This window comes from Mobula birostris, chromosome 9, assembly GCF_030028105.1.
Source record: "Mobula birostris isolate sMobBir1 chromosome 9, sMobBir1.hap1, whole genome shotgun sequence".
NCBI lineage: Eukaryota > Metazoa > Chordata > Chondrichthyes > Myliobatiformes > Myliobatidae > Mobula > Mobula birostris.
Genome location: NC_092378.1, coordinates 59,805,652 through 59,827,662, shown reverse-complemented (window position 1 = coordinate 59,827,662; position 22,011 = coordinate 59,805,652). Strand labels below are relative to the sequence as shown.

The 22,011-nt window shown below is 43.2% G+C and overlaps 1 protein-coding gene across 4 annotated transcripts in view; it reads right to left on the bottom strand.

The window, feature by feature from the left end:
* Positions 1 to 22,011, bottom strand: part of LOC140202789 (uncharacterized) — a 52,201-nt gene that overhangs the window by 27,634 nt on the left and 2,556 nt on the right. For 2 of the 4 annotated variants that reach the window (XM_072268128.1, XM_072268129.1), the window contains exons 2-3: positions 18,197 to 18,280; positions 17,161 to 17,424 (exon numbers count right to left, since the gene is read on the bottom strand). In XM_072268128.1, coding sequence (XP_072124229.1) covers positions 17,161 to 17,182 — 22 coding nt within the window. In that variant the 5' untranslated portion in view covers positions 17,183 to 17,424; positions 18,197 to 18,280. Of the gene's footprint in view, positions 1 to 1,138; positions 1,487 to 17,160; positions 17,425 to 18,196; positions 18,281 to 21,729; positions 22,008 to 22,011 lie in introns of those variants that run through there. The other 2 variants (XM_072268130.1, XM_072268127.1) reach the window with 2 other exon arrangements.

The window sequence follows — 22,011 nt, the reverse complement described above, 5'->3', positions numbered from 1 at the left end:
GAAATGAGCAGATCTCTGTGAATTCCCGTGTAACACTTGCCCAAATCAGAGAGGTTAGCACTTGGATCATATCACATCTAGGAAGATACATCAATGGTATACTTCATGAAGTATGTATTTTCCCCATTATGCTTGGTACCTAACATTTATTAGCACAAGTTGCCTCGAGCCATGGTGCAGCCTACAGAAGTTAAATTTAGAAGACATACACAAAATGCTGGGGGAACTCAGCAGGTGAGGCAGCATCTATGGATGCTGTATTCATAGTTGCTGTCACTCCTAACCAGCGGAATGACAGACTGGTTTGCTAGTTGTACCATCAATTTGCATGTTGCTCAGGGATTTGGACAATACATGTGTTTACTTCTGTAACCATGTGTGTGTTTTTGGTTGTTTTTTTCTCTCTCTCTCTCTCCCTCCCTCCCTCCCTTAGCCCCAGGGAAAATACTGTCTTGTTCGACTATGGTTTGAATGATATTTCGACGATATGTTTTGATGTGCATGGGACAAATTAAGCCAATCATTAAGTCCTTAATCCCTACAACTTTACTGGAAGATGTGCTTGAGTTAACTCTCAACTCACCAAACACTGCTACTTGAACTTTAGCCAGAGGAAATGAAGCCTAAAAACAAAGAGGAATAAAATGTACCTTTGGTGGAGAAAAGGAGTAAGCTAGTGAAGAGAAAATAGCGGCCACAAAAATTTTAAAAAGCAGGCACAGTGAGAAGGCACTTACAGAGTTTCAGAACATGCAGAATTTCAGTGAAGCTATCAACAAACTTAAGAACCGCTAAAAATACACAGCAGACGACCATAAACATACACACAGTAGCCTTCTGTACCTAGTAAAGTGGCCGTCTGCAGCTATAGCCCATCCACTTCACAGATGCTCCTCTGCACACCAATGTCAGTTTGAACCAGTCAGGCCACTTTGACCTCTCTCATTAACAAGTCGTTTTCACCCACAGAACTGCCGCTCACTGGCTGGTTTAAATTTGGTTTTTTTTTTGCGCTCCATTCTCTGTGAACTCCCTACACCCCGGGGTATCGTGCACACCTATTCGAGTACTGCACCCACCCCCTCCTCGGGTCAGATCTTCCTGACATCTAGGCCCCGCCCCTGCACTGCGCTCCTACCTGGGTTCCGGGGCCCCGTTCCTGACAACCGCGCCGCTGTCTCCTTCCCTCCGCCCGACCCCAGCAATATCCTCGGCACTACCACAAATGCACAGACGAAGAGGCACACGGCCAGCGCCGTCTGCTGCGCCAACGCCATTTCGCTGAGGAGGCCCGAGTCACGCCCCGGCCTAGCGTGGGAAAAGCCCGCCGGCCACGGCTGCTTGATCAGCACCGACTCCTCTCGGTTGCCGGGCGCCCGCCCTACGGAAGGCGAGACGCCTCTCTCGTACCCACTGCTCGAAACGCGACCGGCTTGTGCATCTATTGTTTCCACCTGAACGGAGTAATCCTCTTTCGGGAATTCAGCAATTCAGGCAGCATTCATGTCGGGTGATGAACAGTCGACGTTTCGGCTAGGAGCCTTCGTCAGGACTTATTATTTAGCTTTCGATGAAGCGTCTCGGTCCAAAACGCCAACTGCTTATTCCCCTTCTTAGATGCTGTCTGACTTACTGAGTTCCTCCAGCATTTTGTGCGTGTTGCTCAAGATTTACAGCATTTGCAGAATCTCTGGTGTCTCTAAATTGTTTACTCGTAACACCTCAGAGCCAGAGGGGTTTACTCAGAGTTACTCCTTCTTGCTATCTCCCTATGGTTCCCAGTCCTTCCCTTTGGTGACAGTTGCCCAGCACAATCTTGGTTGATTTGATTTGACGCAAAACAAAACATTCTACTGTGTTTCAATATATATGTGACAAATAAAGCTAACCTAATCTAATCCATTGCCCCCCTCCTATTAGATTCTCTTTCCCAACCTTCTTCACCTCAGGAGGAGAAAAGCAAAATTCGATGAGCCAGTTCTCATCAGGGGATCCAAGGTGCAGAGGCTCAGTAACCTTATATTTCTTTGTACTTTCATTTCAGAGGACCTATCCTGGACCCAGCATATACATGCAATTACAAAGAAAGCACAGCCATGCCTCTACTTCCTTAGAAGTTTGCAACAATTCAGCAAGTTGTCTAAAACGTCGGCAAACTTCTATACACGTGTAGTGGAGAAAATAATGACTGGCTGCATTGAGACCTTCCTGGTGGGGGCTGGAGGTATATAGGGCTCAAAGCTCTCCGCTTCTTTTTGGATTCCAGACCTAACCAATTCCCCTCTACCACCACTCTCCTCCGTCTAGCAGAATTAGTCCTTATTCTTAATAATTTCTCCTTTGGCTCCTCCCACTTCCTCCAAACTAAAGGTGTAGCCGTGGGCACCCGTATGGGTCCCAGCTATGGCTGCCTTTCTGTTGGCTCTGTGGAACAATCCATGTTCCAAGCCTATACTGGTACCTGTCCCCCACTTTTCCTTCGCTACATCAACGACTGCATTGGCACTGCTTCCTGCATGCATGCTGAGCTCGTTGACTTCATTAACTTTGCCTCCAACTTTCACCCTGCCCTCAAGTTTACCTGGTCCGACACCTCCCTCCCCTTTCTTGATCTTTCTGTCTCTATCTCTGGAGACAGCTATCTACTGATGTCTACTATAAGCCTATGGACTCTCACAGCTACCTGGACTATTCCTCTTCCCTCGCTGTCTCTTGCAAAAATGCCATCCCCTTCTTGCAATTCCTCTGTCTCTGCCGCATCTGCTCTCAGGATGAGGCTTTTCATTCCAGGACAAAGGAGATGTCCTCCTTTTTTAGAGAAAGGGGCTTCCCTTCCTCCACCATCAACTCTGCTCTCAAATGCATCTCTTCCATTTCATGCACATCTGCTCTCACCCCATCCTCCCGCCACCCCACTAAGAATAGGGTTCCCCTTGTCCTCTTCTACCACCCCACCAGTCTCCGGATCCAACATATAATTTGCCATAACTTCCATCACCTCCAACAGGATCCCACCACTAAGCCCATCTTTCCCTCCCCCACCTTTTCTGCTTTCCGCAGGGATCGCTCCCTACGCGACTCCCTTGTCCATTCGTAACCCCCATCCCTCCCCACCGATCTCCCTCCCGGCACTTACCCTTGTAAGCGGAACACTTCCTCTCTCACCACCATTCAGGGCCCTAGACAGTCCTTCCAGGTGAGGCGACATTTCACCTGTGAGTCAGCTGGGGTGATATACTGCGTCCGGTGCTCCTGATGCGGCCTTCTATATATTGGCGAGACCCGACGCAGACTGGGAGACCATTTCGCTGAACACCTACGCTCTGTCCCAGTGGCCACACATTTTAATTCCACGTCCCATTCCCATTCTGACATGTCTATCCACGGCCTCCTCTACTGTCAAGATGAAGCCACACTCAGGTTGGAGAAACAACACCTTATATTCTGTCTGGGTAGCCTCCAACCTGGTAGCATGAACGTTGAGTTCTCTAACTTCCGTTAACGCTCCACCTCCCCGTCATACCCCATCCCTTATTTATTTTTCTTTTCCTTTTTTTCTCCCTCTGTCCCTCTCACTGCAACTCCTTCCCCATCCTCTGGGTGCCCACTCCCCCTTTCTTTCTCCCTAGGCCTCCCGTTCCATGATCCTCTCCCTTCTCCAGCCTTGTATCCCTTTTGCCAATCAACTTTCCAGTTCTTAGCTCCATCCTCCCCCTCCTGTCTTCTCCTATTATTTCAGATCTCACCTCCCCCTCTCAAATCTCTTACTATCTCTTCTTTCAGTTAGTCCTGACGAAGGGTCTTGGCCTGAAACATCGACTGTACCTCTTCCTATAGATGCTGCCTGGCCTGCTGCGTTCACCAGCATTTTTTGTGTCTGTTGCTTGAATTTTCAGCATCTGCAGATTTTCTCCTGTTTGAGAGAAGCATAAATGTCAGTTTTATAAGAAACCTTAGAGCAGGGGTCCACCAACCCCTTGGTCACTAGTAGGGGTCCATGGCATCAAAAAGGTTGGGAAACCCTGCCTTAGGGCACCACTACATTGAGTGACAGGACTGTCATGAACCACATTCATTTCTGCACAACTTAAATATCTGCCTGTACACAAGAGGTTCTGCAAATACTGGAAATACTCTCGTCTCACTGCTGCCATTGGGGATGGAGGTACAGAAGCCTCTGGTCCCACACCACCAGGTTCAGCAACAGTTATTGCCTTCAACCATTAGGCTCCTGAACCAGCATAGATAACTTCACTCACCTCAACACTGAACTGATTCCGTAATCTATGGACTCACTTTCAAGGACGCTACAACTTATATTCTTGAAATTATCTATCTGTCTGTCCACCTGTTTGTTTGTTTATTTATCTGTTTTGTGTTTATTTATTTTTGTTTTTGTGGTTTGTATTCTTTTGTGCATTGGTTGTCAGTACTTGCAGTTTTCCATTGTATTTCCTTGCTCTGCTTCAAAGCCTGCAAGAAAATGGATTTCAAGGCAGTATATAGTGACAAATATGTACTTTGATAATAAATTTACTTTGAAGTTTGAACTTTGAAATTTAGAGCAACATGTACAAAATGCCAGAGGAACTCTTGAATGGCTCGAGTTCCACCAGCATTTCATATGTGTGGCTCCAGATTTGCAGCATCTCCTGTATTTACGATTCATCACCCCTCAGTTCCTTCTTTCATTCCCCCCTCCACCCCCTACCTACCACCACCTACCTACCAATCACCATCTACCTACCCCTTGGACTCTACGTGATATGCAGATGACACTGTGCTTAGCTTCCAATTCTCTAACTATCCCCTGGAATGTTCTCAAAGTAAAGTTATTACCCTGGTCAAATTGAATTTCTTTGGGCAGACCTACCAGTGTGAAAAACTTACTGAATGCTTTTACCACTGTCTTGGCCTTGATGTTTTCAAAAGACACAGCTTCAGTGAACCCAGACACAGCACACGTAATTAACACATCCTGATAACCAGCAGCAGTCTTTGGCAATGGGCCTACATAATCCACTATGACCCGAGAAAAAGGTTCACCAAAAGCAGGTATCGGTTTAAGTAGTGCTACCTGAATAACCTGATTAGATTTCCCCTCAACTTGACAGGTATGGCAAGTCCTGTACAAGTCACAACATCCTTTCTTAAACTAGGCCAGTAAAATTCCTTCATAATCCTGTTCACTGTCTTCCTCACACCATAATGTCCACCTAAATGCATACTGAAAGTCATGTTTAAAATTTCAGCCCTGTAAACTTTCAGAATCACTACCTGATATTCAATAAACCAGTCCTCACTTGCAAGCACAGTGGCTGGTCTCCACTTCCTCATTAACACCCCATCTTTAAGATAATATCCTACTGACTCCCTCTGAACCTCCCCTCCTGTGAGAGCTATCTCCTTTAACCATATAACAATTACAGCACGGAAACAGGCCACCTTGGCCCCTCTAGTCCGTGCCAAACTCTTACTCTCACCTAGTCCCACCGACCTGCACTCAGCCCATAACTCTCCATTCCTTTCCTGTCCATATAGCTGTCCTATTTAACTTTAAGCGACAACATCGAACCTGCCTCAACCACTTCTGCTGGAAGCTCGTTCCACACAGCTACCACTCTCTGAGTAAAGAAGTTTCCCCTCATGTTACCCCTAAACTTTTGCCCTTTAACTCTCCACTCATGTCCTCTTGTTTGAATCTCCCCCACTCTCAATGGAAAAAGCCTAGCCACATCAACTCTATCTATCCCCCTCATAATTTTAAATACCTTTATCAAGTCCCTCCTCAACCCTTTACGTTCCAAAGAATAAAGACCCAACTTGTTCAACCTTTCTCTGTAACTTAGGTGATGAAACCCAGGTAACATTCTAGTAAATCTTCTCTGTACTCTCTCTGTTTTGTTGACAACTTTCCTATAATTCGGTGACCAAAACTGTACACTTTAAAGCCACCATTTCAGAATCTCGCTTCTGTTCCTCTAGAAATTTCTTCCTTAATAAGGACAAACCTTCCTCATCCTGCTGAAATCTGGAAGGTAGAAAAGTCTGTGATACATCATCATAATTTAAACTACTGGTTTTGCTATTATGGGCCTCAGCAGGCTTCCTAAACATACTTCGAGTATCTGCACATGTGGGATAAACATCAGTCTTCCTGCGTGAATTCTTAGCAGCAGATTTGCTCATCAATTGAACAGCTAAATCAATCTCAGCTTGGAGAGGTGTCAACATTCCTCCATTGTTTACTAAACTTAGCACCATCACCAGGCTTATAAGAACCGTGTACACATTGTGGAAGAGACCAAGCAATCCATTTATCTGATTACGGCCTTCACTTCAACTTGTCTCCATAACAACTTCCACCTCAAAACCATAACAATCCTCCTTCTTCTCCACAACATCATAAGCTAGCAGGTGTTTACCTCCAAATGTCCAAACAGAATTCCACAGAGTAACACATCCTTCCTCAGCAGGCCTTTGTCCTGTAAGCAGGGTCGAAGGTCGCGCGCAACCAATCCAACCTTTCCCAGCACTTTACTCAAAAATCCAGGAACAGCACTTTTCCCCTTATTTTCAGCAACACTGAACTCACCAATTTTCGCCTCATCACTACCTTCTAGCTCACTGTCTAATACAAGTGACTGAGAATCCTCACATTCCACTGGTAGCAAGGTTAACCCATTATTCACTGAACCAAGATCATCTGACACAAAAAACTGCATTCCTTTCTAATCAAGTCAGACACCTCAGACTTTAACTGAGCTTCAACACAAGGTTCAGAACCCTGTGAATTCACAGGTACTTCAACAACCTGAACACAGGCAATCGGGGCGGCTGCCTCTTCTGGGCTGTCATCACTTGTCCAAGTTTCAAATTCAAGGTCACCCTGAACCTCCCAGCTATTCTCTGGGTAATTCTCATCTGAAGTAAACTCAAGCTTGTGGGTTAAAACAACTTCGTCTGCTTTCTTAGCAGACACCCGCAAGGTGGCGGTATCCTCTGCACCCAGGTATGCCCTTACATCATCAAGGACACAACTTTTAAATTCATCAAACAAAACAAGCCCTTCTGAGCTGTAAAAATCATCAGGGTCCAACACTAAACCTCTCAGCTGCCATATCTCCCTTTTAAACTGTCTGTCTTTCTGCCTCTTCTCTCTGTTTGTCTGCCTCTCTAGCCTCATGGATCCTCTGCCTTTCCACTTCATCAGCCTGGAGCTGTTTTAATTTCAATTTTAATTCCAACTGAACCTCAGCCTCAGTAAGTACCTTACCTTCAGCAAATAACTCTAATTCCTCCTCATTAAATGTTCCCTTATCTATATAATGCTGGGCTATTATCGTCTGCATCGGAGCTTTCCTCATCTTAGTGGTCACCTTTAGTCTTAACTTTTGAGCAATTCCCAACAGCACAACCCTCGTAGCATCATACAATGCTTCAGGGGTTGGTTCCAACAGAAACTTCTCAACACTAGTGTCCATTTCTGCTGTATTTCCACACAAGCAAATCAAAAGGGATTTTCCCCAATCAATTCAAACAAGCCTCCCGACCAGTTTGTTCATATCCCAGACGAAGCCCCAATTTTGTCACGTACCCCATAAAGAACCAGCAGAAAAGGAAAACCCTTTGGAGTCCAGTATTGCTATTGACTAATGATATTTATTAGTAACTACGCAATGCAGTGATATAAATGTAGATAAATCAAACAGGTTAGCAATGATTATATATAAGTATGGAATATATATAAAAACCAAGCTTCTTCAAGTCAAGGGGTAAATAGATAGAATCTTACGATGATGAGTAAAGTTCAGTTCAGTTCGTGGTATTGAGTTGAGTAGTGATGGATGGAGAGAGAGAGAGGGAGAGATTTGAGTCTTCAGATGAGCTGATGCTGTTGATCTTCCCGTTGTCCTCCGAAATCCTTTAAAAGTCACCGACTGTGACTTCAACCAAGGGGACCGTTTTTCTGTGGTGGAGTCATCAACCCAGGCAAGGGTTGACAACATGGACAACTCCCCACCGGTCACTCCCTTTTCTCACTGCAAGCGCCACTAATCAATCCTCCAAAAACCCACTTTTTCTGTGGGCACAACAAAGCCCATTCAGTGTCCAAAAACATGTGTCTCAGTTCTATCATCTGACCTCCTATTTATCTCACCGTACTGAGTACCAACTGTCATTCAAATAACTCCTCCCTTCTCTGTCTGTGTAAAAATGCACTAGCTGGCAATGTCCTTGGAAAGTATAAACACACTTCAAAGAAAGCATAAAATCGATTGTCCATCATATAACGCCGCTCTCGGTCACCATAGTGACTTACAAGCTGCTCGGTGCCCTTCTCTCTCTCTCCGACTCAGCAGAAATCCAAAAGTTAGTCTTCGTCGCTCTCCCTCTCTTTTCAAAAGCACATGTGTCATGATAATTGTGGGGGATTTTAACATGCGAGTAGATTGGAAAAATCAGGTGGGCACTGGATCTCAAGAGAGAGAATTTGTAGAATGTCTGCGAGATGGCTTTTTAGAACAGCTTGTTGTTGAGCCCACTAGGAGATCGACTGTACTGGATTGGGTATTGTGTAATGAACCGGAGGTGATTGGAGAGATTGAGGTGAAAGAACCCTTAGGAGGCAGTGATCATAACATGATTGAGTTCACTGTGAAATTAGAAAAGAGAAGCCGAAATCTGATGTGTCGGTACTTCAGTGGAGTAAAGGAAACTACAGTGGCATGAGAGAGGAACTGGCCAAAGTTGACTGGAAAGAGACACTGGCGGGAAAGACGGCAGAGCAGCAGTGGCTGGAGTTTATGCAAGAAATGAGGAATGTGCAAGACAGGTATATTCCAAAAAAGAAGAAATTTTCGAGTGGAAAAAGGACGCAACCGTGGTTGACAAGAGAAGTCAAAGCCAAAGTTAAAGCTAAGGAGAGGGCATACAAGGAAGCAAAAATTAGTGAGAAGACAGAGGATTGGGAAGTCTTTAAAACCTTACAAAAGGAAACCAAGAAGGTCATTAAGAGAGAAAAGATTAACTATGAAAGGAAACTAGCAAATAATATCAAAGAGGATACTAAAAGCTTTTTCAAGTATATAAGGAGTAAAAGACAGGTGAGAGTAGATATAGGACTGATAGAAAATGATACTGGAGAAATCGTAATGGGAGATGAGGAGATGGCAGAGGAACTGAACAAGTATTTTGCATCAGTCTTCACTGAGGAAGACAGCAGGATACCAGACACTCAAGGGTGGCAGGGAAGAGAAGTGTGTGCAGTCACAATTATGACAGAGGAAGTACTCAGGAAGCTGAATAGACTAAAGGTTGATAAATCTCCTGGACCAGATGGAATGCACCCTCGTGTTCTGAAGGAAGTAGCTGTGGAGATTGCGGAGGCATTAGCGATGATCTTTCAAAAGTCGATAGATTCTGGCATGGTTCCAGAAGACTGGAAGATTGCAAATGTCACTCCGCTATTTAAGAAGGGGGCAAGGAAGCAAAAAGGAAATTATAGACCTGTTAGCTTGATGTCGGTGATTGGGAAGTTGTTGGAGTCGATTGTCAAGGATGAGGTTACAGAGTACCTGGAGGCATATGACAAGATAGGTAGAATGGATTCCTTAAAGGAAAATCCTGCCTGACAAACCTATTACAATTTTTTGAGGAAATTACCAGTAGGCTAGACAAGGGAGATGCAGTGGATGTTGTATATTTGGATTTTCAGAAGGCCTTTGACAAGGTGCCACACATGAGGCTACTTAACAAGATAAGAGCCCATGGAATTACAGGAAAGTTACATACGTGGATAGAGCGTTGGCTGATTGGCAGGAAACAGAGAGTGGGAATAAAGGGATCCTATTCTGGTTGGCTGCCGGTTACCAGTGGTGTTCCACAGGGATCAGTGTTGGGACCGCTTCTTTTTACATTGTACATCAACGATTTGGATTATGGAATAGATGGCTTTGTGGCTAAGTTTGCTGATGATACGAAGATAGGTGGAGGGGCCAGTAGTGCTAAGGAAATGGAGAGTCTGCAGAGAGACTTGGATAGATTGGAAGAATGGGCAGAGAAGTGGCAAATGAAGTACAATGTTGGAAAGTGTACGGTTATGCACTTTGGCAGAAAAAATAAACGGGTAGACTATTATTTAAATGGGGAAAGGATTCAAAGTTCTGAGATGCAACGGGACTTGGGAGTCCTCGTACAGGATTCCCTTAAAGTTAACCCCCAGGTTGAGTCGGTAGTGAAGAAGGCGAATGCAATGTTGGCATTCATTTCTAGAGGAATACAGTATAGGAGCAGGGATGTGATGTTGAGGCTCTATAAGGCGCTGGTGAGACCTCACTTGGAGTACTGTGGGCAGTTTTGGTCTCCTTATTTAAGAAAGAATGTGCTGACGTTGGAGAGGGTACAGAGAAGATTCACTAGAATGATTCCGGGAATGAGAGGGTTAACATATGAGGAACGTTTGTCCGCTCTTGGACTGTATTCCTTGGAGTTTAGAAGAATGAGGGGAGACCTCATAGAAACATTTCGAATGTTAAAAGGCATGGACAGAGTGGATGTGGTAAGTTGTTTCCCATGATGGGGGAGTCTAGTACGAGAGGGCATGACTTCAGGATTGAAGGGCGCCCTTTCAGAACAGAAATGCGAAAAAAAATTTTTATCAGAGGGTGGTGAATCTATGGAATTTGTTGCCACGGGCAGCAGTAGAGGCCAAGTCATTGGGTGTATTTAAGGCAGAGATTGATAGGTATCTGAGTAGCCAGGGCATCAAAGGTTATGGTGAGAAGGCGGGGAAGTGGGACTAAATAGGATAAAATGGATCAGCTCATGATAAAATGGCGGAGCAGACTCGATGGGCCGAATGGCTTACTTCTGCTCCTTTGTCTTATGGTCTTGGTGGTATTGACAGTCAGCCCCATCCTGCTGTACGCTGTCACCGCCACAGCAAGGACAGTCTGAAGATCCTCGAGTATGGGCCACAAGAGCACAGTCGTCTGCATACTGCAGCTCCTGAACCCGCTCTCTACTGAGTTTGGTGGTTGCGTGGAGCTTCCTGATGTCAAAAAGGTTGCAATCTAATCCGACGTCCACTGCCACACCGCTGCTATCTTCAGTCTCATTGTGGAGAAGCTTGGTAAAACACAAGAGAAAGATGTTAAAGAGCACTGGCTCTAGCACACACCCCTGTCTCACCCCTGTGCGTACAAGGAAGGGCTCGGACTCTTGTCCTCCTACGATCACCTGAGCAGTCATCCCAGTGTGGAACTGGTAGAGGATGTTAACAAATTTATTGGGACAGCCAAACCTGAGGAGAACATCCCATAAGAGCTCTCTTTGTACAGTGTCGAATGCCTTGAAGAGGTCGACAAAGGCCATAAGCAAGTCCTGATGTTGCTCCCTGCACTTTTCCTGAAGCTGCCGGGCTGTGAATATCATGTTGATCGTGCTCCTGTTCTTCCTAATTCCTAGTTGCAATTCAGGCAGCATTGACTCGGACATGGCTTTAAGGTAAGGGGTGGGAAGTTCAAGGGGGATATTAGAGGAAGGGTTTTTACTCAGATAGTGGTTGGTGCGTGGAATGCACCGCCTGAGTCAGTGGTGGAGGCAGATACACTAGTGAAATTTAAGAGACTACTAGACAGGTATATGAAGGAATTTAAGGTGGAGGGTTATATGGGAGGCAGGGTTTGAGGGTCAGCACAACACTGTAGGCCGAAGGGCCTGTACTGTGCTGTACTATTCTATGTCTATGTTGCTGATGAGTCTCTGAAGCATCACCTTAGCCAGGACCTTTCCAGCAACAGAAAGGAGTGATATGCCCCTACTATTGCCGCAGATGGCCTTGTCACCCTTGTTCTTACAAATGACAACCATGTTTGCATTTCTCCATTGCTGTGGGATGTTCTCAGCAGTCCAGACCTTGGTGATGTACTGGTAGAGAGTGCACATACACATGTATCCTCTGCTCTTCAGTAACTCAGCAGGGATATGGTCAGTGCAAACACAATCCCTGATCAGTGATTGTTCAAATCACTGAAAACACCATCCAGTCAGTGAATCTGAACAGGATAACCTCAGGATCAAGGGAGAAACTGCCCACGCTTGTTGGGGAGAAATACGCTCACACCTGGAAATCACTGAGAATTACACATTTGTACAACAACCACTCTTGTGCAGTGCTGTGCACAAGTCTTAGGTACATGTAAAAATACCTGTAAAGTGAAGATACTTGAAAAATAATAAACTAAAAAGTTTTTAAATAACAAAAAATTACTATAAAAGAGCAGTAAACAGTAAAAAACTAAATCAAATCGATACTTGATGTGACCTTTAAAACTACATCAATACACTAGGTACACCGTCATGCAGTTATATAAGAAAATCAGCTGTTCCAAGCATCTTGCAGAACTTCACAAACAAGAGAAAATCTGAAGATGCTGGAAATCCGAGCAACACACACAAAATGCTGGAGGAACTCAGCAGGCCAGGCAGCATCTAGGAAAAGAGTACAGTTGACGTTTCGGGCCGAGACCCTTCCTGAAACTTCGACTGTACTCTTTTCATAGACACTGCCTGGCCTGCAGAGTTCCTCCAGCATTTTATGTGTGTTGATCTTGTAGAACGTGTTCTTCTGCAGACTTTAGTTGTCTCACTTGCTTCTGTCTCTCCAGGAACTCCTAGGCAGCCTCGATGATATTGAGATCAGGGCTCTGTGGAGGCCATGCTGTCTGAAACCATATCAAAATATAGGGTTCCCAAGACATTTGCAGAGTAATGTATCTCATATTGGGGCAACATAGTAAAGCTCGACAGCACCAGCTGTAAAATTGGGGTTCAATTCCTACTGCTGTTGTAAGGAGTTAGTACATTCTCCCCCTGACCATGTGGGTTTTCTCCAGGTGCTCCAATTTCCTCCTACATTCCAAAGACACACGGGCTAGGGTTACTGAGCTGCGGGCATGTTATGTTATGAAGCAGGACAACACTTGTGGGCTGCACCCAGCGCACCCTCAGACTGTGTTGGCTGTTGACACAACAATGCATTTTACTCTATGTTTCAACGTACATATGACAAATAAAGCTAATCTTTATTCTTATCTGAAGGACTTTGTAAAAAAAAGTGATTAAGCAAATGAGAACATTGCTCTGAGTAGGGGAATTGTGACATTTTACCTGACTGTTCCATCCATGCTAGTACACTTACTGTTCATTTCCTCTTTAGAGCTATGAGTAATGTTCTTCTCAAAACTCCAATTTCCTTTCTGTCTTTCATAATGAGATGATGAAATCTTGCTTAAGGAAGTCTTTTGCCTGTGCAAATGTCCTTGGGTCAAACTCATCACATATTCAGTATGACTGAAATTCCTCTCTTCACAATTCAGATCTCCCTCTGGTTTCCAGGGTTTTGTAGATTCAGAGTTATATGGCACAAAAACAGGTCCTTCAGTCCAGTTTATCCAAAATGCATATCTACACTTCGCTCTGTTCGCTTGTGCTTGGCCCATATTCCTCTACACCTTTCCTATCCACATACCTGTCCAAATGTCTTTTACATACTGCGATTATACCTGCCTCTACCACTTCCTCTGGTAGATTCTTTTATATATCTACCACTCTCTGCATGAAAAACATGACCCTCAGATCTCCTTTAAATCTTTCCCCTCTCATGTTAAACCTCCTAAACTGAGAAAGAGACTGCCATATCTACTCTACCTGTACCCCTCAACATTTGGCCAGCATGGACTTGTTGGGCAGAAGGGCCTGAATTCATGCTGATTTGCTCGGTGTCCCTATAACAGTTTATAAAGTTCTATAAGGTCATAATTCAGTCTCCTTTGCTCCAGGTAAAGCAGACCCATTGAGAGGTTTATGTGGAAGGGAACAGTAGGTTAAAAGGTCAGCACAATATCAGACCACAAGACCATAAGATATAGGAACAGAATTAGGCCATTTGGCCCATTGGTCTGCTTCACCAGTTCATCATGGCTAATCCAATTTTCTTCTCAGCCCCAATCTCCTGCCTTCTTCCTGTATCCCTTCAGGCCCTGACCAATCAAGAATCTAGTAACCTCTGCCTCAAACATACACAAAGGCTTGGCCTCCACAGCTGCCTGTGGCAAAGCATTTCACAGATTCACCACTCTTTGGCTAAAGAAATTCCTCATTTCCATTCTAAAAGGATGCCGCTCTATTCTGAAGCTGTGTCCTCCGGTCTTAGACTCTCCAACTGTAGGAAACATCCTCTCCATCTTCACTCCATCAAGGCCTTTAACCACTCGGAAGGTTTCAATTAGGTCACCCCTCATTCCTCTGAATTCTAGTGAATACAGGCCCAGAGCCAACAAATGCTCTTCACATAACGAGCTATTCAATCTTGGAATCATTTTCATGAACCTCCTTTGAAGCCTCTCCAGTTTCAGAACATCCTTTCTAAGATAAGGGGCTCAAAGCTGCTCACAATACTCCAAGTGAGGCCTCACCAGTGCTTTATAAAGTCTCAACATTACATTTTTGTTTTTATGCTAACATTGCATTTGCCTTCCTCACCGCAGACTCAACCTGCAAACCAACCTTTAAGGAATCCTGCACAAGAACTCCCAAGTCTCTTTGCACTTTAGTTTTTGTGTTTCCTCTCCATTTAGAAAAATAGACTACCCTTTCATTTTTCTACCAAATTGCATGACCATACACTTCCCGGCACTGTATCCTATCTGCCACTTCTTTGCCCATCCTCCTAATCAGCCAAAGTCTTTCTGTAGCCTCTCTATTTCCTCAAAACAACCTGCCCCTTCACCTATCCTCGTATCATCTGCAAACTTTGCAATAAAGCCATCCAAATCATTGACGTATAATGTAAAAGGAATCGGCCCCAACACAGTCCCCAGTGGAACACCACTAGTCATTGGCAGCCAACCTGAAAAGGCTCCTTTTATTCCCACTCCTTGCTGCCTGCCAATCAGCCACTGCCTTATACTTGCTAGAATCTTTCCTGTAATACCATGGTTATGCAGCCTCATGCGTGGCATCTTGTCAAAGGCCTTCTGGAAATCCAAGTACTCAATATCAACTGATTCTCCTTTGTCTATTCTGCCTGTTATTTCTTCAAAGAATTCCAACAGATATGTTAGGCGAGATTTTCCTTGAGGAAACCATGCTGACTATGGCCTATTTTATCATGTGCCTCCAAGTACCCTGAGACTTCATCCTTAATAATTGATTCCAACATCTTCCCAACCACTAAGGTTAGACTAACTGGTTTATAGTTTCCTTTCTTCTGCCTCTCTCCCTTCTTGAAGAGCGGAGTGACATTTGTAATCTTCCAGTCTTCTGGAACAACTCCAGAATCTAGTGACTCTTGAAAGATCATTATTAATGCCTCCAAAATCTCTTCAACCACCTCTTTTAGAACCCTGGGATGTACACCATTTGGTCCAGGTGTCTTGTCTACTTTCAGAGCTTTCAATTTCCCAAGAACCTTATCTCTAGAAATGGTAACTTCGTGCACTTCATGACCCCTGACTCCTGGAAATTCCACCATATTGCTAGTGTGTTCCACAGTGTAGACTGATGCAAGATACTTATTCAGTTCATCCACTATTTCCTTATCCCCCATTACTACCTCTCTAGCATCGTTTTCCAGTGGTCCAATATCCACTCTTGTTTCTCTTTTACACTTTATGTATATTGGACTGAATGGCCTGTACTATGTTGTAGTGTTCTATGTTCCATGTTTTATCCCATTTCTCCTTATTACTCACAGCCTCCAGTTTAGGCAACATCCCCACAAATCTTTCCTGCACAATTTCTAGCTTGAGCCAATCCTTCCCATCATGTGGCAAGGTTGTTAATCTATCCAATGTTTCTCAAAATACTGTTCTTAATATTTCCTGATAACCAGGCTACAGACCATGCATCAATATGTACATTTCCTTGACTTATTCCGGCAGTAACAATGACGACTCTCTTTCAAGGTAGTGCAGCGGCATCAAAAATGGTTCCGGGTTCAATTGTGGCTGGCTCCTTGTATGCTTTCCATCTGGGTTGGGCATCGAGCTAGCATCTCAGCCTCAAATGATAAGAAAATGACAAAAATTCTACCCAATATGCCACAAGGTGTGAAAGGAAAACTCAGCTTCACTTTATTCTTCGCTGGCTTGCAAAAAAAAACAGTATTTCAGTTATCATTTCAGGCATTAACAATTTGGCAGCATGGTAACATAGCATTAGCATAATACTGTTACAGCATCAGCGATCAGCCATTGGGGTTCAATTCCATATAAGGAGTTTGTACGTTCTCCCCATGACCGAATGGGTTTCTTCTTGGTGCTCTGGTTTCCTCCCATATTCAAAAAACATACAGGTTAGCAAGGGTTAGTAAGTTGTGAGCATGCTATATCAGTGACATTTGTGCACTGCCTGCAGCAGAATTTCAGACTGTGTTGATTGTTGACACAAATGACACACTTCGCTGATGATTCAATGTTTTGATGTACATATGACAAATAAAGCTAATCTTAAATTTAAAGCTCTTCAAGTTACACCAGCTCTTGAATTCCAAAATCCTTTCTGACCTTTCTCCCTCTTGTCATTCCTCAGAACCCATATCTTCCACCCAGTCCCATGTTTTCCCCATCCTTTAAGACCTTCCTCTGGGAACCTTTTCTGAATTATTTTCAGAACTTTCAAAACCTTCAATTCGTTGTTTAAATTCAGATGTTGGCTATTATTAGTTTTTATTATATGAGAAGGTATTTTACCTTTTTTCTCCTTAATAAACAGCTTCGGTCTCGGTAGGGGTTAGTCTCTTTTTTGTAATAAATTAGTATATTTCAATATAACTTTTGATTAACTTACATGAATATGGGGTAATGAGATTGTTACTATGAATAGATATAATGTAATTGGTAGGTTTTTAAAATTTTTTTTTCACCTTTTTCTTGAACTCTGTATTCTTCTAAGTAGAAACTAATAAAAATATTGGAAAGAAGACCTTTCTCTTTCTGTTCCTGAGCAATCAATCCTTAACTGATTTTCACCATCTTTTACCTATGTTCCTCACTTTAATTTGAAACCCAGTGTACCATTGAACAAGCCATAAGATCATACAGCACAGAACAAGGCCCTTCAGCCACCAGACACATACTGTCCATCAATACCTACCTGCTTGGGGCCACGGTAGCATAACAGTTGGGGCGACGCTATTACAACTCGGGGTAGTGGAGTTCGGATGTTCACTTCTGACGCCATCTGTAAGAAGCTTGCACGCTTTTCCCGTGAGTGCATTGGTTTCCTCTCACATTCCAAAAACGTTTCAGTTAGTGGGTTAACTGGTCATTGTAGATTGATTGTCCTGTTATTTGCAATCGATGGGCTGCTGGGTGGTGAGGCTCGTTGGGTCAGAAGGGCCTGTTCCACACTGTATCTCTAAATAAAATTTAGAAATCTACATAAATCCTGTTTATAAGACCACAAGACCAGAAGAGATAGGAGCAGAATAAGTCCATTCAGATCGTTGAATCTGTTTCGCCATTCTCTCATGGCTGATTTATTAACCCTCCCAACCCTAATCTCTTGCTTTCTCCGTGTAACTTTGTTGCCCTTATTAACCAAGAACCTATCTACCTCCACTAAATATACTCAATGATTTGGCTCCCATAGCCATTTGTGGTAATGAATTCCATAGATTCACCACCCTCTAGTTAAAGAAATTCCTCATCGTCTCTGTTCTAAAGGAACGCCCTTCTATTCTGAGGCTGTGCTTTCTGGTCCTAGACTCCCCCACCACAGGAAACATCCTCTCCACTTAGGCCTTTCAATATTCGGTAGATTTCAATGAGATTGCCCCCCACATTCTTTTAAACTCCAATAAGTACAAGCCCAAAGCCATCATATGTTAACTCTTTTATTCCTGGGATCATTCTTGTGAACCTCCTGTGGACCCTCTCCAGAACTGAAGATGGATTAAGTATTCTTGAGAAGGGCTGTAATGGTGTTTTTGTGTTTGAATAGATCTTTATCTGATTACCGAAGCAGAAGATGACACCAATTCCAACTACTTATGGCATGTAACTCTGCTGGTCTCACGCCTTCTCCCATCTCCAGAATTCCCATCTCACATGGGACTTTTCCCTCTGGCCTCTTACCCTCCCTCTATTGCTAAATGCTAATGTGACATTGCCTTAATTTTTCCACTCACCTCACTCACTCTGTCTCATCCAATCCATCCCTCTCTGAAATGGCAGAAATCCACTAGGAACCAAAGCCCGTAACATCCTCAAACCTGTCAACACATACAAACGTATATCTGAACCAGTTTTGCAAAGGTATAACATGATGCCGCAACTTTTATATCTTAATTGTAGCACTTTAGCAAATCACAATCATTCAAATTGCATTCATCCATCTGAGCTCATATCCCGCCAACACACTGGTGGAATTTGAATTAACAAATTGAAACAATAAGCAGTTTTAGTAATACTGGATTATTATAAAAACTCATCTGGATCATTAATGTTATGTAGGAGTATGTCCTACACAGGCACTCTAGACCAAGGGTTCCCAACCTAGGGTCATGGACATCTCAGTTAATGCTAGGTGTCTATGGCATAAAAAAGGTTGGGAACCCCTGCTCTAGACCCATTATACATCCCTGTAGTTGGCTCTTAATTCGCCATATACATGCAAATGTATACACCAATTAAAGTTGATCCTCGATTGGTTCTGCACATTATAGGTAATCACCACAACCATCTCGAAGGCAACGGGAATGGGAAACAAATGCCAGAAAATGCCTAGATCAAATAAACTTGATACTTCAGTGCAGAACTGAAGTGTTGTCCTTTAGATGAGACAGCAAGCAAACATACCCTCTCTTGTTATTCTAAGCAGAGTAAGGTTGTTTATATGGTATCCTATTGAATAATTATCCATCATTTCTTCACCTCCACCATCAGATTTCTGAACAGTTGATGAGCCCATTAACATTACCTCACTATTTTTGCTCTTTTTTTAGCATTTACTTTCTATGTCTTATTGTAACTTACAGTATTTTTTAATGTATTAAACTGTACTGCTGCCACAAAACAGCAAATTTCCCAACACACAGTATCTTAGTGATAATAAATGTGATTCTGATTCTAATTATCCTTCAGTTAACATCAAGTTCTCAAGCTGCTTATGCTTCTGTATCCCTGATATTGTTATAGCATCAAGAACTATTCCCAGCTCTTTGGGATGTCCTAAAGTCATTCAAAGTACTGTATATCGGTGGGAGGAGAGACAGCAAGGGCCGTGGACAATTCTGATTTGCTGGAGAGGAATGTGAAAGCACAGAGGAACACCTGGAGAAATTTCTGAAACGCTCATTCACTGCTGTCGTTACTGTGTGGTCGGGAATCTTCCGGAGGGTAGGCCTCAAAATCCCCGGCTTTGCCTGCTGTTGGTGACCAAGATTGAGGTCGAATCGTTCCGACAGAGATGGCGCTCAGTACTTGGTGTTAGAGAGCTGATTCGGAGGCTCGAAGTTTTCGGATGACTCAGAGACGGATTGTGGTCAGGCATGGCAAGGAGAGTTTTTCTTCCTTCTCCTGTCTGCGTGAGATGTGGGACATTTGAGAGACTTTGAACTTTTACTGTGCTCATGGACTTCTTCATCAAGTTATGGTATTGTTGCATTGTTGTAACTATATGTTATAATTATGTGGTTTTGTCAGTTTTTTCAGTCTTGGTCTGTCCTGTGTTTTGTGATATCACACCGGAGGAAATATTGGAAATATTGTATCATTTCTTAATGCATGCATTACTAAATGACAATAAAAGAGGACTGTGTGTCTTCATAATCTATATATTAAAATCCTTCCTTTCTTTGTATACCCTGATCAAACATCTGGAATTTAGTGAACTTTTTCATGCCACCTGTAATGCGTCCACACCTCACTTGACATACCTGCTTTAGTTGCAAAGATTCAACATATCATCTAAAAGTTTGACAAACTTCTATAGATGCACAGTGGAGAGAATCCTGACTGGTTACATCATGGCCTGGTATGGAAGCACCAACGCCCAGGAACTGAAAAGGTTCAGAAAGTGGTAGATACAGCTGAGTGCATCACAGGAGTAGCCCCCATCATCAGTGAGCACATTTACAAGGATGGCTGCCACAAGAAAGCAGCATCCACCATCAATGACCCACACCACCCAGGCTGTGCTCTCTTCGCTCTACTATCAACAGGCAGTATGTACAGGAGCCTTAGTTCCCACAGCACCAGGTTTTGGAACAATTACACTACAGTTTAATCATCAAAATCCTGAACCAAGAGTGGATAATCTCACTCACTTCAACTCTGAACTGATTCCATGATATATGGACTCACTTTCAATTCATATTCTACATTGTTTTTATTTGTACAAATGCTTCTCATTTGCACTCTTTTGTCAGTATTTGTTTATGTAGTTTTTTCCATAAATTCTATTGCACATCTTTATTTTCTGTAATGCCTGCAAGAAATCTGAAGGTAGTACGTGGTGACATATACATACTTCGATAATAAATTCATTTTGACCTTCAACTTTAAACTCTAAGATTCTTTGTCAAGGTGAAGCTGTTTTGCTCTGGCGTGCATATTTATCGAAATCTGCTTGTTGAGCATGTAAACTTGACACGTGGATGTTTAACCTGACAAGTGTATAGTTAGAAATTACACTTCCTGTACAGCTGACGTGATTGGTGAGCTAACTAAAGCTTATCAGTAAGGAGCTGGAGTGGATGCCTTCCAGGTGCCTGGCTTTGTTTTATGTTAGACTCAAACACTAACCCTGGAAGTACTGACATTTTCAACCAGAAACAGCACCTGCAAGTCTTTAACATTGCCATCAGATTCAGATTTATCATTGAAACATACACTGAAAAGTATTGTTTGCGATAATAACTAACATACCTAAGGGTGCTGGGGGGGCAGCTCGCCACTGTCACCACACATTCCAGCACCAGCATAGCATGCCCATAATGCTCAGCAGAGAAACACTGAACACAACAAAGCAGAACAGGCAAGTAACAGGACAACAGCAAGACAATCCCTGTTCCTCTCACCCAGCTATGACCATACACGGTCCTCTAACCCCAGGAGAGGTCATCTTCTTCGGCCTACAGGGGACTTGTGAATTCAGCTGCACACGACCATTTTACAGTAACAATTAAATTCATCCCGCACCTGGATACAACTCTGAAATGTTGTTGATACATTGAAATTTTCTTGGGTTAAAGAGGCCATGTCTTGTGAGAAGTAAAAGTGAGGTATGTTGAGCAGGAAGGGAAACTATGTAAGTAAGTAACAGCAGTTCACAATTCAGGGTGACAGCAACAGTAGTTCTATAAGAAGTCCCTGAATGACTGGTGCAATTTTCCCATAGACAGATAAGCCTTGACATTTAGTGTGCCTGCATACTTAATTTGAATTCACGAGTCATTTTGAAATATTACATTTCTTGCCATCTTAGTATTTATCTTAATGCCATTACATTGATTCACTTGTAACCTTAGTGCCCTTTCCAGCAGAGGGAAATGGAGTTTTTATTATTCTAAGCTGTAACTTATTGCTCTGGAATTACTGGAATTTCTGCCCTACAGTCACGTCAAGCAGTAACAAGTCTGAAGCAAAAAAAAAACACAGTAAAGAATTTAAATCTTTTGTAATACCCTAGAATATTTAATTAATTTTAAAGTGTATTCACCAATATTCAATAGCGGCAGATCAACTAATTTCTGCCCTGCAACACCATTCCACGCACAGCAATGTGACAAGTTCATCTCTTTCACTGGTGTTGGCTTGGCCATGAGTGCTGGCAGAACTCAAGTGCCTGAAGTATTCATTAGATGGATTCGGATTCAGATTAGTTTATTATTAAACACACTAGGGTGCAATGAAAAGTTTTATTTGCGTAAGGCTCGCAGTCTGCGTGGGGAAAATAAATACTACAATAAATACAATGACAAACGCAAAGCAGCAGAAGGGT